This window comes from Mangifera indica, chromosome 4 (genome assembly GCF_011075055.1).
Source record: "Mangifera indica cultivar Alphonso chromosome 4, CATAS_Mindica_2.1, whole genome shotgun sequence".
Classification (NCBI taxonomy): domain Eukaryota; kingdom Viridiplantae; phylum Streptophyta; class Magnoliopsida; order Sapindales; family Anacardiaceae; genus Mangifera; species Mangifera indica.
This window is the reverse complement of record NC_058140.1, coordinates 17,324,328-17,337,864: the sequence shown is the minus strand read 5'-3', so window position 1 is coordinate 17,337,864 and position 13,537 is coordinate 17,324,328. Positions and strand designations below refer to the sequence as shown.

Here is a 13,537-nt window from a genome sequence, read left to right as displayed (position 1 = left end):
AGGACTATTCTTTCCTAACTTTCCCATTGCATCTTCCCATTCCGGGATCCTCCTTTTATCAAACAAAGGGGCACCAAATAACTTACCAGCCAAATGATACAATTTGCTTTGACAGATTCAAAAACTGGCCTGCAGGCCTCTCTCTTTGAAGTGCATGGGCAGTGACTGACAGGGATCCAACTTTTCTACCTCGTGGTTCGCATAATTTTCAGGTAAACCATCTCTATCTCGTGTGGTAATAATAATTTGACTTCTTCACAGAACCATTCTTTCATTCCACAAAGTTTATTTAATTGGCTTATATTATATATATCATCAACATTATTGAAAAAAGCAGAAACTTTTCTTTCTTCAAGTATCCCTTTGATAGCCACCACAATATTTACTTTAACCACATTTGTTATGACCACCTTATCATTAGGGTGAAGATCACAAGCAAGTTTCTTTCGTAGAGAAATCAATCCATCAGCAATAATAATTGACCAAACTTTTCCATTTGTTAATGCACATTATATTATAAAAAGATAGTTGAGTCACATGAGGGCTCTAGTTTGAATTTGATTATTAAATTCCCTTATTTAAGCTAGTCAGCAAGTAAAAAGGGTTCATTGGCCATTAAAGAATATTAAAATGCACGTAGGGTTCAATTGAGCTTTCCAAGCTCACAAAACCCAACGAGAATTAAGCAATTACCTGTAAACGAAAATCCAACCAGAAATACCACCAATTTTTGCTATAGCTTTCCTCCATTTCAACACCATTTCTTGTCCAAATCTCTCTTCCTGACTCTTTAAATGCTGCCTAAAAGGTCCTTGTTATCGCCTAGTGATCAACTGTGTAGAACACAGGCAGAATCACGTCAACATTAAATACGATAAAAAACAGTAGTGCACATAAATATACATGGTTCAATTGAATGAATGTACCTGAGAGCAAAAATCTGATTGGTTTACAAAGAGCCAATGAACTTGACTAGTTTCATTGATACTGACTGTTGGTGCTCATCTAATGATTCTTCGTCATCTTCCTCATCAAAATCATCATCGTTTTCGAAAACCAGATGAAACCCATATTTTTTCAATGTTAGCCCATTAAAATATGGTCGCTCTCGTGTTTCAATCTGTAACTTGTCACCTTCTTTGAGTATTTTAACCAGTTCACTAAAGTCCGCATATCGACAAAAGTGGAGTTGATCTTCATCTGTGTTAGGAACCCCCCTCAAATCTAGTACAGTAGCATAACTTGAACCATCCGACCGGATTATCCTCGCCCGAATGTCAACATTTCCTGGTAGCTTGTCTCTAAAAGTATCCTGATTGCTCTGATCAAGGGAAAAGACGACACCTATAATAATACCTTTGATTGAATAGTTTTTGCGATTTGCAAAACAAGGGATCTCTTGCACAAACCAGTCCGGAATTTCGCTTCCTGGGACACTCAAATTGCGCAAATTCTTTAAAGCAACCTACATTAGGAGGTAGAAGCAGTGCAAGTCATTTCCATAAATTAACATAACATCCATGGAATATTACTATACTCACTAACTTTTCTTACAAACTTATTCATACAAACTAATGTGTTTTAATATCATTAATTGATTTTTTATTCATTAAAACTATATGCATTTATAATTTGTATCAATTTTGTTATAAATAATGATATATCATCATATGATTAAATGATTTTGAATTATGAATATAGTAACACTCAACCATATGAGAATACATCATCATTAATATCTAAATTGATACTCATTATACGTCACATAATATCACTGTTTTGTATTAGAGATAAAGTAAACAATTAAATTACTCCATCATATTAATACACATCAGATAAAATAGTAAATGTAGTATTCTATTATATCTGAGTGCGTGATTTTGTGTGTCATTGAGGGGAGAAGGAACCTTATTAAGTCTTCCCTTCACTACTGGAAAGCAGGCATTGCATCCACCCATGTATAACTTCGTCAAAGACTTCAAGCATTCAAGACCTGGGATATTTTTGATATTGGTGCAGCATGTAAGATCAAGTTCCCGTAAACTTGCCAAGATTGTCAGATCGGATATGTTCTCTAATGCAGTGCAGTTTGCCACATTCAATTTAACCAGACTTGAGGGAAGTGGAGGAAGAGACTTCAGCTGTTTACAATTGGCCAAAACTAGTTCTTTCAGATATGATATACCCCTCAGACTGGATGGGAGGCAGCAAAAATTGTTGTAACCCAAGTCCAATTTCTCCAGTGATGACAGCTTCTCAAATTCATCAGGAATTGCACCAGATAATTTCCAAGCACGGGCATCCAAGTGTTTTAGCAAGGAGAGGTTTGAGAAAGAAGATGGCAGAACACACTCAAGCCTTTGTTGAGTAGTTGAACTGCTCATCAGTGAGTTTTCTCCAGTGTCTTGAGGCTGTCCGGTATTAGGTTCTTTTCTCATTTTCAATATTGTTAAGCTCGAAAGCATCCCAAATTCATCTGGTAAATTTTTCACAGAAGTTTCTTCCATATATAAGTACTGCAGACTTTTTAAATTTCCAATCGAACTTGGTAACCGTTGCAGCTGCTTACACTTATTCAGTTTCAATGTATTAAGTCTTTCCAACATCCCTATTGACTCTGGTAACTCTGTTATCATAGTATTTTCTAAGTTCAAAGATGTAATATTCAACATCTTACCAATTGATTCTGGTAAAGATTCGAGCGATTCACAATATTGCATCTCAAGCTTCCTGAGCAAGTTCAAGGAGCCAACCTCATCTGGAACTTCTTTGATTGGTGTACACTGCAACTGAAATTCAACTAATGACACTAGACCTTTGATGGAATCAGGAAGTTTGTTCAGAGATCGACAGTAACTAAGTGACAGGTACTTCAAATGGGACAACAACCCAATAGAATCTGGTAGTTCTTTGATTGAAATACCATCAAGGAGAAGTTGTACTAATGATTTGAGATTACCAATGGAATCAGGAAGTGCTGTAAGCGATTGACACCTCATTAGGTTCAGAATCTCAAGGCTTTCCATTGATCCTACTAGAAGGGGTGGTTCTTCCAGGGCTGAACCTTCTAGAGAAAGTTCTTTTAGTGATTTCAGTTTGACTCTGCAATCAGGAAGTCGTTTCAATAACCAGCAACTTTTTAGACTGAGCTTTTCAAGTTTCTTGAGGCGGAATGTAGACTCTGGCAGTTTGGTTATTGCCGTCCTATCAATGAGAAGCTCCCTTAAAGATTTCATACTGCTCATATCCTCTGGTAGTTCTTTCAGTTTTGAGCAATCAGAGAGGACAAGGGTCTCAAGATTCTTTAATCCAGAGACATCACTGGGAAATTCAACAAGCTGGGAACAGTTCTTTAGGTTGAGACTGCGTAACGTACTCAAGTCACCAATGTGATTGGGGATCTTAACCAAACTTACGCAATTCTCAAGAATCAGCTTTTCCAACACAGGGTGAAGAGATGAATCCGTGATCTCAGTAAGTTTGGAGCAATCATGAAGATCCATAACCAACAACCTCTCAGCAGCCTGTAAACGGCAAAATCAAATTCATCCAGTTCAGTGGCAGTAGAAGAAATTATATTAAATTATCTAAGAGATGGGAGTAAAGGTAAGCTATGCTTATGCAGGCAAAATAGAGGTAAGTTATGCTTATACATGCAAAATTAATTAGGCAGTGTTGCTGGAGAATACTATTAAATTATCTAATAGACGGGAATAAGGTTAAGTTATGCTTTCATAGATAATTACTAATAGGAGAAAACTACTATGAAACAGAGTCCATGCTTCATTTAATTCTATAACTCTGTAAATAACTAAATATATTGATCCGTAAGAAATAACAATACACCAACTTTCTTTTTTTTTTTTTTAATTTTTTCTTCAAATTCCTTCTCAAATTTATGAATATAAAATAATAAAGTAGCCAATGCTAATCTATATGTAAACAATATTTCATCCTAAACGTTTTCATACACTTGTTAAGGTGCCATTTGAAAATAAGCCAGCTCTCACTGACAACAGAAATGAAGTATTGGGATACAAAAACTTGCCTTGTTCCTTCTGTACCAATTCCACCATCTCCATTCCGCCACCTTTGTGATTTTGCTTTCTGACAGATCAAGGACAGCAATATGTTGAACAAACTCGGGAGGAAGACTTCTTAAAGAACATCCCTTCCATTGCAACCACTTCAAATCAGCAGGCATGTATCTAATATTTCCATTCAATTTCGCATTATTGATTTGAAGAAGCCTTAGACCAACCATAGGTTTAAATGAACTAGTCCACAAAATCACGTCTTTCCCATTATCTGGAGCAGGAAGAAAATGTTTCTTGCATATTTCCTTCAAGTATAAAATTGCAGATGTAAAACCAGGCCTTTCCTTAAATTTATTCCATAAAACTTCCTCAGAGCTCAACTCATGCCTGCTCTTTTCAATGTCCAGAGCAATGCCTTGAATATTTCTTGTTCCCTAAAGCCAAAATAAAAAAGAAAGAAGTTCAGAATTGAGTCAAGCCATTGTATTTAAATATAGACGAAACAAGAAAATCCTAATATAGTCTATATATTTCAACATAATACTCTGATGGTATCTCTCAGATTTTAATCTCAACAAGATAATATTCCAGAAAGGCAAAGCTAGTAGCTTCTTCCATTAAAGAACAATACTCATTTCTGTCTCCAAGGTAATGACAAAGCTAAATTTGTACATTTACTTGCATTGTTCCATGAAAAAACAAAAGGACACTAAACTAGGCAATTAATTCAAGGAGATTTTACAGTATACTTTGAAAATTCTTGTGAACATTAACCTTAACCATTTGAAGACATATATGTAAACCTCGAATGGTTAAGGATAACTTTAGTTGAATTATGCTTATTTCTTTTGTTTCCAAAGCAAAATTTCATATGCATAGTGTAAAGATAGTTTTTTTGCTTTATGGAGAAAGTTGAACCTCCAAAAAGGTTAGTGACCCCTCCCAAAGACTTCTAACCCAAAAAAAAAATTCACCATAAACTAAGTTTATCAACTTATAATCATTTAATCAAATTGAGACTTAACTAATTGAGGTCTTAACAAATCAAATTGAGCTAAATTGACTAATAAAATCACTGACAAAATATAATTCTTATACCGATCGATAGTTGTTTCGTCCTTTTTGGCTAGCTTATATTCACATTCCTAACATTTCCTTCACGTATCCATCGCAACAGTGTCTTCAAGGTTGAGAGACATTCCCATAAAGAGTAGCAACCACATTAACATCCTACCAGAATCCTATGCAAAGGAACCATTGGATTGGGAAAGTCAACGTAGATTCAAAAGTTTTTCCTCTTGCAACCGCACCATACTATCTCATGGTTCAGTTAAAGCACCAAATGTTTGAATAGTTTTCTGTTGTACGGAGGAAGTAGAACCTCCAAAAAGGTTGGATAGAGAATGAAGAAGAATAGAAAATAAAGAAAATAGATTTTATTAAATTCTTTTGATGCTTATAACAATTCTTTTGAAACTATTTATAACCTCCCAGTGACCCTCCCAGACCTAACCTAAAAAGGGTTCTCACCATAATCTAAGTTTATCAACTTATAATTATTTAACCAAATTTGAGACTTGCATGATCAACTGACTATTTAAGGTCCTAATAAACCAAATTGAACTAAACTGACTAATAAGAACCATTGACTAAGCATAATCCCTAGACCAAAATGTGGTTGTCTCGTCCTTTTTTGATAGCTTTTATTCACACTTCTAACACATAGCACCTTGGAAAATTTATTAAAACAGAAGTACACAATCAGAAACTATAAAATAGGATTATGCAGTAGAGATCTACGAATCTTTTAAACCAAAGATACGAATCCAACCCACAAGACAACTAAGAGATTATATAAATGAGGAAGACATAGGAATCATTCCAAGCCAGGCCATCAAGCACCAACAACTTCAACTGTATTACCCTCAAATAAAACATAACCAAGTATAGAAAGGAGAACTAAACTTGACAATTGAATTAAGTTGGTCCATAAACACTGGTATTACTTTATGCTTGAACCAACAAATTAGTAGCAGGTTTTGGATACCTTCTTATTTTTCAAAATCTTGATAACATCATTGTGATCCCACAGTCTACTCCGCTGGCTAGGGTCAATAAAATTTTCCTCCAGAACAATTTGCCTTCCCATGTCCCTCAGTTGATCATGCATCCACAAAACATTATCCCCAATGACTTTAACCAGAGATCTTGCAGTAAGGACTGTCATCACTATCTCAGCTCCGAAGCCACAACCCTTCAATATATCAATTGCATATTCTCTACTTGTCCTCATGTTAACAAAGAAACATGCAATGTCAAGGAATGCACACTTTTCTTCTTCATCTAAGCCATTATAACTTATCCGCAACACATCTTGCAGATTACCTGGACGTATTTGTTTCAACTTTTGCAACGCTGATTCCCATTCTATTTTTCTCCTCTTATCAAACAAAAAGGAGCCAAAAACTTCCAACGCCAAAGGCAGTCCTCCTGCAATTTCCACAATTTGCTTTGAGAGATCAGCAAAATTTTTGGTTGGTTTCTCTCTTCCAAATGCATGATAACAAAATAATTCCAGGGACTCAGGAAAATTTAACTGTTTCACTTCATAAAATGTATTCACAATGCTTTCATCAAGAATTTCTTTGTCCCTTGTAGTGATGATGATTCGACTTCCTTCATAAAACCAATTTCTCTTAACAGCCAATACATCGAGTTGTCTTACATCACCAACATCATCTAGAACGACCAAAATTGGCTCCTCATGGATTAGATTTTTGATTTCTAAGATATTCCTGCTAATATCATTTCCCTGTTCTGTTTTATTTGAAGACAAGTCATCAATAAGTTTGTTTTGAAGATCCACTAAACCATTGCTTTTTCCTGCAGTTTCCCTAACATTTGAAATAAAGCTGCGGTGTTTGAAGTGGACAACAAGTTTATTATACAGACTCTCAGCAAGAGTGGTTTTTCCAACTCCACCTATACCATGTAATCCTACTATTCGTACACCATTGGCTTTAACATCTATAATCCCCATCAATTCTTCTAGACGAGAACTGAGCCCAACAGGGTATTTAGCCACACCTAATGGAGTTTTACTCAATTTAGACAAAACCCTCTTGACCAAAGATTGAATTAACTGCTGCTCGTCCCTGACAATAATAAAAAACATCATCATCAGAAAATGTGAGAGGATAGAACTGTGACCACACACGAAATAGAAATATACGTGGCAGAGAATTTTCCAGTGTGAAGTAACACATTTTCTCGATTGCTTCAGGCATGAGCTAGTTAACGTTTACAGCATTTACATTTTCGGTGATATGTAGGATGATGCACACAGAACAAGATGAATCAATGCCAATTTGATAAAGGTATTGTAATCATCTTAATCATTAAGTATAAGCAGATGACTTATTAGTTCAACACCAATCTATCCATGAAGCAAACAAATGTGTTAACATTAAAGACAGTGACAGTGGAGATATAATAATACCTTAGAAGGTATTGATATCGAGACCCTTGTATAAAAAAATCCACAAATTGGCCCAATTTAAAATTAAGTATTCATTAATGAGAAATAGTCAACAATGCAAAATCTATTCCAAATTGCAAACATGAAATCATATTTCTGTGCATGATTTACCAATCAAACTTTAACATACACAAGATTCTTTCACGTCCAAATCAAAAGTCTTCTTTAGTCTTCCAGTACAACTAACACATGAGATAATCAGAAATCAACAAATAAATTAAAAAAGAAAAAAAATACCAGAATCTAGAATCCCAGCCAGAGATGTCACCGGCCTTCTGCATCGCTCCCCTCCATCGAGCAACCTTATCTTCACCAAAACTCTGCACCAGCTTCACAAAGTCCTTCTCAAATGGACCTTTTTGCCTCCTTACATCCGAAGGATCAGCGTTGTAAAATACCGGAAGAATTAGCTTCCTGCAGTCCACTATTCTGGCAAGCTCCTCCAGACACCATCTTGAAGAAGCGTAGTTGGTCGAAATGACAGCTATAGCAACTGCAGAGTCCTGAATGGCCTCCAAAAGGCTCGGATCGATCTCCTCTCCTCTCTCCAGCTCCTCTTCGTCACGAAATGTTCGTATGCCGTTCCCTACAAGTTCTTTGTAAAGACTTTCCGTGAAGTTGTGGCGAGTGTCTTCGCCTCTAAAACTCAAGAACACGTCCCAACGGTAGCGGAAAGACGGTGTCGAAGAGGTGTTGTCGTCCATCAGAAGACGTGGTAGAATTGACTGGAGGGATCAGATCAGAAGTTTGTTTTTGTATGGATGGGATTGGAGGTGGAGTCTACTTTATACTGTTTAGTGTTCTACGACACGAAGTAAAAAAGTACAACTGCATGTGCAAACGTGAGTAGCCTCAGTCCTAAATGCTGTTGTTAATTGCAGCCGTAACCTTCAGGTTTCTAATTATTGTAATAAAACCAAAACTTCTTTGGAATTAAACTTGCACCAAACACTTTCTCAAAATACCAAATAGTCAGTCATATTAATAAAGTCAACTATAACTGTTTTTAACTTCTTAATATAAATCGGTTGGTGTAATTTATGAAAGAAAAAGTTGATTCTATTTTTTAAAATGTATTCATATTTAATTAAATATTAATTTATTTTACACTAATTAAACTTTTGTATATTTGTTTCCCTGCACCAGTCACTCACCTGGCCATGAAAACTACTATTAGTTCACTTTTGAATAGAACATAAAAGAGTAGTATATAAGTGTATGAATTAGATTTTAACATAAATTAATTAGTTTGGTATAATATAAATTTCAATCTTCACACTTATAAATCTAATATATATTTTCGATATGGTATCAGAGCACAAGTCAAACAACGGTTTTAACAGCCTAAATATTTCTGAATACAAGTGACAACACATTCAACCAAAAACTGACTGAGCCAAACAATAAGTCTAATAACTTAGGTGATTGTACTTAAGCGAGAGTGTTGGAGATTCAAATAAAAAAAAAAGAATCTCACATCTAATGAATAACACGTAAGAGAGTGGTATATAAGTATGTGAATTGACATTTAACACAAACGAATTGATTTTATGTTATATACGTTTCAATATTCACACTTACAAACCCAATATATATTTCCGATAGAAATAACTAACCATTTCCAGATAGCAAGAGAAGAGAGAGGTTCATGTCTTTATAATATACACACATAAATATCCCATTATAGAATTTAGAATTGGTTTCATTGTATGGTAAAAATGGTTTATAAGCAAATATTACAATAATATATACACATAAATATGTTATCATATAATTAAATTAAATTTTATTATTAATTTAAAATTACTTAATTATTTCATAATATATTAATATATACACATATTTATATATAAAAAATAGGTTTAGTTAATTTTATTATATAAAATTTTAAGGTCAAAGTATATAAGAAGAAGAATCATATTAACTTTGATTACAAATATATCCCTAGAGTGAACTGAAGATGAAAAGAACAAGATCACTTTCCTTTTTAACCTCCCCTCTCTTTAAAAATGATTCGTTGAGTCAAACCCAAGTAAGGCTGTTTGCTTTGCATCAAAATCATTGGTAGCACTGAAGACAAAAATAACAAAATCCCTTTTCTTTATAAGCTCCCCTCTCTTAAAAATGATTCGTTGAGTCAAACCCAGGTAAGGCTATTTGCTTTGCATCAAAATCATTGGTAGCCTACCGCTAAATTAAGATTTGGGTGCTAACAGGAGACAAAATGGAAACAGCAATAAATATTGCATATGGTGAGTCAGCAAATTAAGAAGAGCTGGTTTGCCCCTTTGAAATGTTTATTGAATTTAAAGTTATTTTGTATTCTTGTACTTGAGTTTTATATCTTTGCTTTTAATTTGCTGTAGCGTGCAACTTAATTAACAATGGAATGAAGCAGTTTATCATCAGTGCGGAAACTGATGCTATCAGAGAAGTTGAAGAAAAGGTAAGTAGCATTCTGATAGTTACCTGCTCAATCAACCAAACAAATCTCCCACACTTCCATTAAGTCAGTCAAGTGTAAACGAAACAAACTAACAAGAAAGTGGAAACAAACTGTAGAGGAGAAGAAAAATATGCTGACAACAGACGTGTCAGCTCTTCCCCAAGGCAGCATCCTCCTTTCCCAATTTCTCTAATTCCTTCTTTGCCATTTCTCTCTTTACTCCCCTTTTATAGTTGGTTGCTACCCTTTCCTATTGAATCGTGTTTACTCCCCACGTGTACAGCCCTTCTTTGCTGCATTATCTGATTTTGCCACCTCCCTATGAGCTAGAATACTCCTGCTTGAGTCCTCATGCTTCTTCTGGTACTCCTTCACAATGGGAGGCCTAATACATTCCTTAGCTAGCTGTGATTTTAGATGTAGAAAAAGTTAGAATTTTTTCAAGCATCAATCTATATATATTATTTACATGATAATTTTTTAATTGAATACCTGTTGTCAGGGTGACCCAGTGGAGATTGCACACGTTCTGAAGGAAGAAGTAAAAAAGAGACCTTAAAAACTGCCTTGAGGAAGCACAACAATATATGCGCTCTGTATCTGGACCGAAATTAGCTCTTGTTATTGATGGAAAGTGCCTGATGTATGCATTGGACCCAAGTTTGCGATTAATGCTGCTCAACTTGAGCTTGAATTGCAGTTCTGTTGTCTGCTGCCGAGTTTCTCCTTTACAGAAGGCACAGGTAAGGTTCCTGATGGAATCTATACTCAAAAAATTGGCCGAGTGTAACAATGCAATTCTGAACACTCATTTCTCTCTGCTTCTATGTGGTTTCACTTCTCTTTAAAATGTGTATTGTGGCACAGTTCCAACTGTTAAGATACATGAATATTTGGATTCAAAGTTACATTGATGTGCTATTTTCTATAAACAAACATGTGTTGTCTGAGCAGCACTAAGGTAAGGTTTCACAGCTTAGCTTTCTTATACTGACATATATTTCAGTAGTAATTCTGCAATAGTGATTTTCGTTTTAGTTTGCTTATATAAATGAGTTATTGGTGTGGGAAAATTATAGTTTGGTTTACAGGTTAAACCAGTAGTAATACCTCAAGGTGTTGTTACTTTCTCAGGTGACAAGTCTGGTAAAAAAAGGTGCAAGAAAAATAACACTTAGTATTGGCGATGGTGCCAATGATGTTAGCATGATTCAAGCTGCTCACATTGGCGTAGGAATAAGTGGGCAGGAAGGAATGCAAGCAGTAATGGCTAGTGATTTTGCAATTGCTCAGTTTCGCTACCTTACAGATTTACTTCTTGTGCATGGTCGTTGGTCATATCTTAGAATATGCAAGGTTTGTGTTTATTACACGTTCGGAACTTTGTTAAATTCTCATTGTGTGTGAGTGATAACAGTTTACAACAATTTCTGAGTGCAGGTTGTGACATACTTCTTCTATAAGAATCTTACTTTCACTCTGACTCAATTTTGGTTTACCTTTCACACTGGATTTTCTGGTCAAAGATTCTATGATGATTGGTTCCAGTCATTGTATAATGTCATATTTACATCCATGCCTGTTATTGTGATGGGACTTTTTGAGAAGGTACTGCATTCATTTCAATGACTTTTTACTAGCACTTTTTACTGCACTGAAGCAATTACTATAAGATAATGTTTTTTTGGTTAATATATTGGTTTATATTTGCCCTGACTGTTTAACTGTCTTTTTTCCAGGATGTCAGTGCAACCCTTTTAAAAAAGTACCCTGAGCTATATCAGGAAGGAATAAAAAATGTCCTTTTCACATGGAAAGTTGTGGCAGCTTGGGCTTTCTTTTCTGTCTACCAGTCTTTAGTCCTTTATAACTTTGTGGCCTCTTCCAGTTTTGGTGGTCATACTTCATCAGGCAGAATATTTGGTATTTGGGATGTCAGCACAATGGCTTTCACTTGTGTTGTAGTAACTGTCAATTTGCGTCTTCTTATGATGAGCAATTCAATCACAAGATATCATTATATAGCTGTTGGAGGAAGCATTTTAGTGTGGTTTATATTTGTGTTTATATATACAGGGATTATGACCCCATATGATCGACAGGTAAGTGCTCTGCCTTTTTCTGCTTCTGTTGCATAGTTTTTCTTGTGGGGGATGTCTATCATCAATGCCTCTATTGTTTTGTATATGTTCTGATATGCTTTTTGTACTTTCCTTACATTCACTGCAGGAGAATGTTTATTTTGTCATGTATATCTTAATGAGCACATTCTTTTTCTACTTTACACTTATTCTTGTTCCAGTAGTTCCGCTTTTCGGTGACTTCATTTACCAAGGGTAAGGTCCAGAAACACCTATCTTGAAGTACTAAAGTCATCTACGATCATGTTTCAATTTATTGATGTATTGGCTTCTTTGTGTTGAAAACAGTGTTTAGGACTACTAGAATGACACCCTAGCTATCATCTTTCAAACTGTCTTTAATTGTTTCCTTTATTGTTGAATAATTCAAATATTGATCCAGTTTTTTAGGAATTAAATAAACTTTCTATTTTAGTTATGACTTATCTTGATTTTAAAACCTTAATTTTAGTAATATGTTTCTTATTTTTGTATTTAAGTTTTCTGTAAGTTTGTTTTTAAAATTAAGGGGAATTAAAATTATTTTTCCTTCCATTATTCTGTTGTCCTTCATTCTCTTTGTGTCATTCACCATTCCAAAAGTTAACACTATGGTGTTTGCAGTGTTCAAAGATGGTTCTCACCATATGATTATCAAATCGTTCAGGAAATCCAGCGGCACGAACCTGATGAAACAAAAACAGGGTTGTTAGAGCTTGGACTTGGTAATCAACTTATGCCAGAAGAAGCAAGAAGCTTTGCAATAGCTCGACTCCCAGGAGAACTGTCAAAACATACTGGATTTGCGTTTGATTCTCCTGGGTATGAGTCATTTTTCGCTTCACAGCTAGGTATATATGCACCACAGAAAGCATGGGATGTTGCTAGGAGAGCCAGCATGAGGTCACGGCCTAAAGTATCGAAAAAGAAGTAATATCCAACACACTACAATTGTACAAAATTTTGACGGTCAACTTTGTAGAAATTTGTAAAATTAGCTGGTTCATATATTGTTCTTTATCCTATTTATGAGGTTTATCAAGGCTGTACAGCTACTGAAATGATTCATTGTCAGAATTTCATATTTGATTCGTTTCTGAAAGAAGTGAAAAATGGAGAATACTGATACAAGTGAAGCTAATCCAACGTGGCATTAAACATAGTTTAGTTTATTGGGTGTAGTTGATAACGCCTATGATCTGTAGGCATTTGGTGTTGAGAATCTAACAATTTGTGGAGTAAACCATTCTGGAATTTTGCCTCCAGGCGTTTGCGACATTGGGAAGAACCTCCTCAGGCTCTGAGAATTCTTATTTCCTCTGCAGCCACATTAGTTCAGCAGGAAGAGATTTATACTTCAGGAGAAATAAACCCATACTGGAGCATGAGCAGAGCT

The 13,537-nt window shown here is 35.2% G+C and overlaps 1 protein-coding gene and 1 pseudogene across 2 annotated transcripts; one reads left to right on the top strand and one right to left on the bottom strand.

The window, feature by feature from the left end:
* Positions 1 to 495: 495 nt before the first annotated feature.
* Positions 496 to 8,402, bottom strand: LOC123214146 (disease resistance protein RPV1-like). Of its 2 annotated transcripts, none has more exons than XM_044633886.1 (6): positions 7,813 to 8,402; positions 6,085 to 7,192; positions 4,049 to 4,471; positions 1,908 to 3,524; positions 927 to 1,465; positions 496 to 833 (listed from the first exon to the last, which is right to left on the bottom strand). In XM_044633886.1, the coding sequence occupies exons 1-5, from the start codon at positions 8,277 to 8,279 to the stop codon at positions 950 to 952; spliced, it is 4,131 nt and encodes a 1,376-aa protein (XP_044489821.1). In that variant the 5' UTR covers positions 8,280 to 8,402; the 3' UTR covers positions 496 to 833; positions 927 to 949. The 2 variants fall into 2 exon arrangements, with proteins under 2 accessions (XP_044489821.1, XP_044489822.1); XM_044633887.1 differs by having other exon boundaries at positions 496 to 822.
* Positions 8,403 to 9,284: 882 nt separating this feature from the next.
* Positions 9,285 to 13,272, top strand: LOC123214347 (annotated as a pseudogene).
* Positions 13,273 to 13,537: the final 265 nt, after the last annotated feature.

Excerpts from the sequence above, each read along its gene's own strand:
- LOC123214146 (XM_044633886.1), bottom strand. The coding sequence starts at position 8,279 with ATGGACGACAACACCTCTTCGACACCGTCTTTCCGCTACCGTTGGGAC. Across the intron at positions 7,193-7,812 it reads GGCTGGGATTCTAGATTCTG|GGACGAGCAGCAGTTAATTC; the intron begins GTATTTTTTTTC and ends TATTATTGTCAG. Across the intron at positions 3,525-4,048 it reads ATTGGTACAGAAGGAACAAG|GCTGCTGAGAGGTTGTTGGT; the intron begins GCAAGTTTTTGT and ends TGCCGTTTACAG.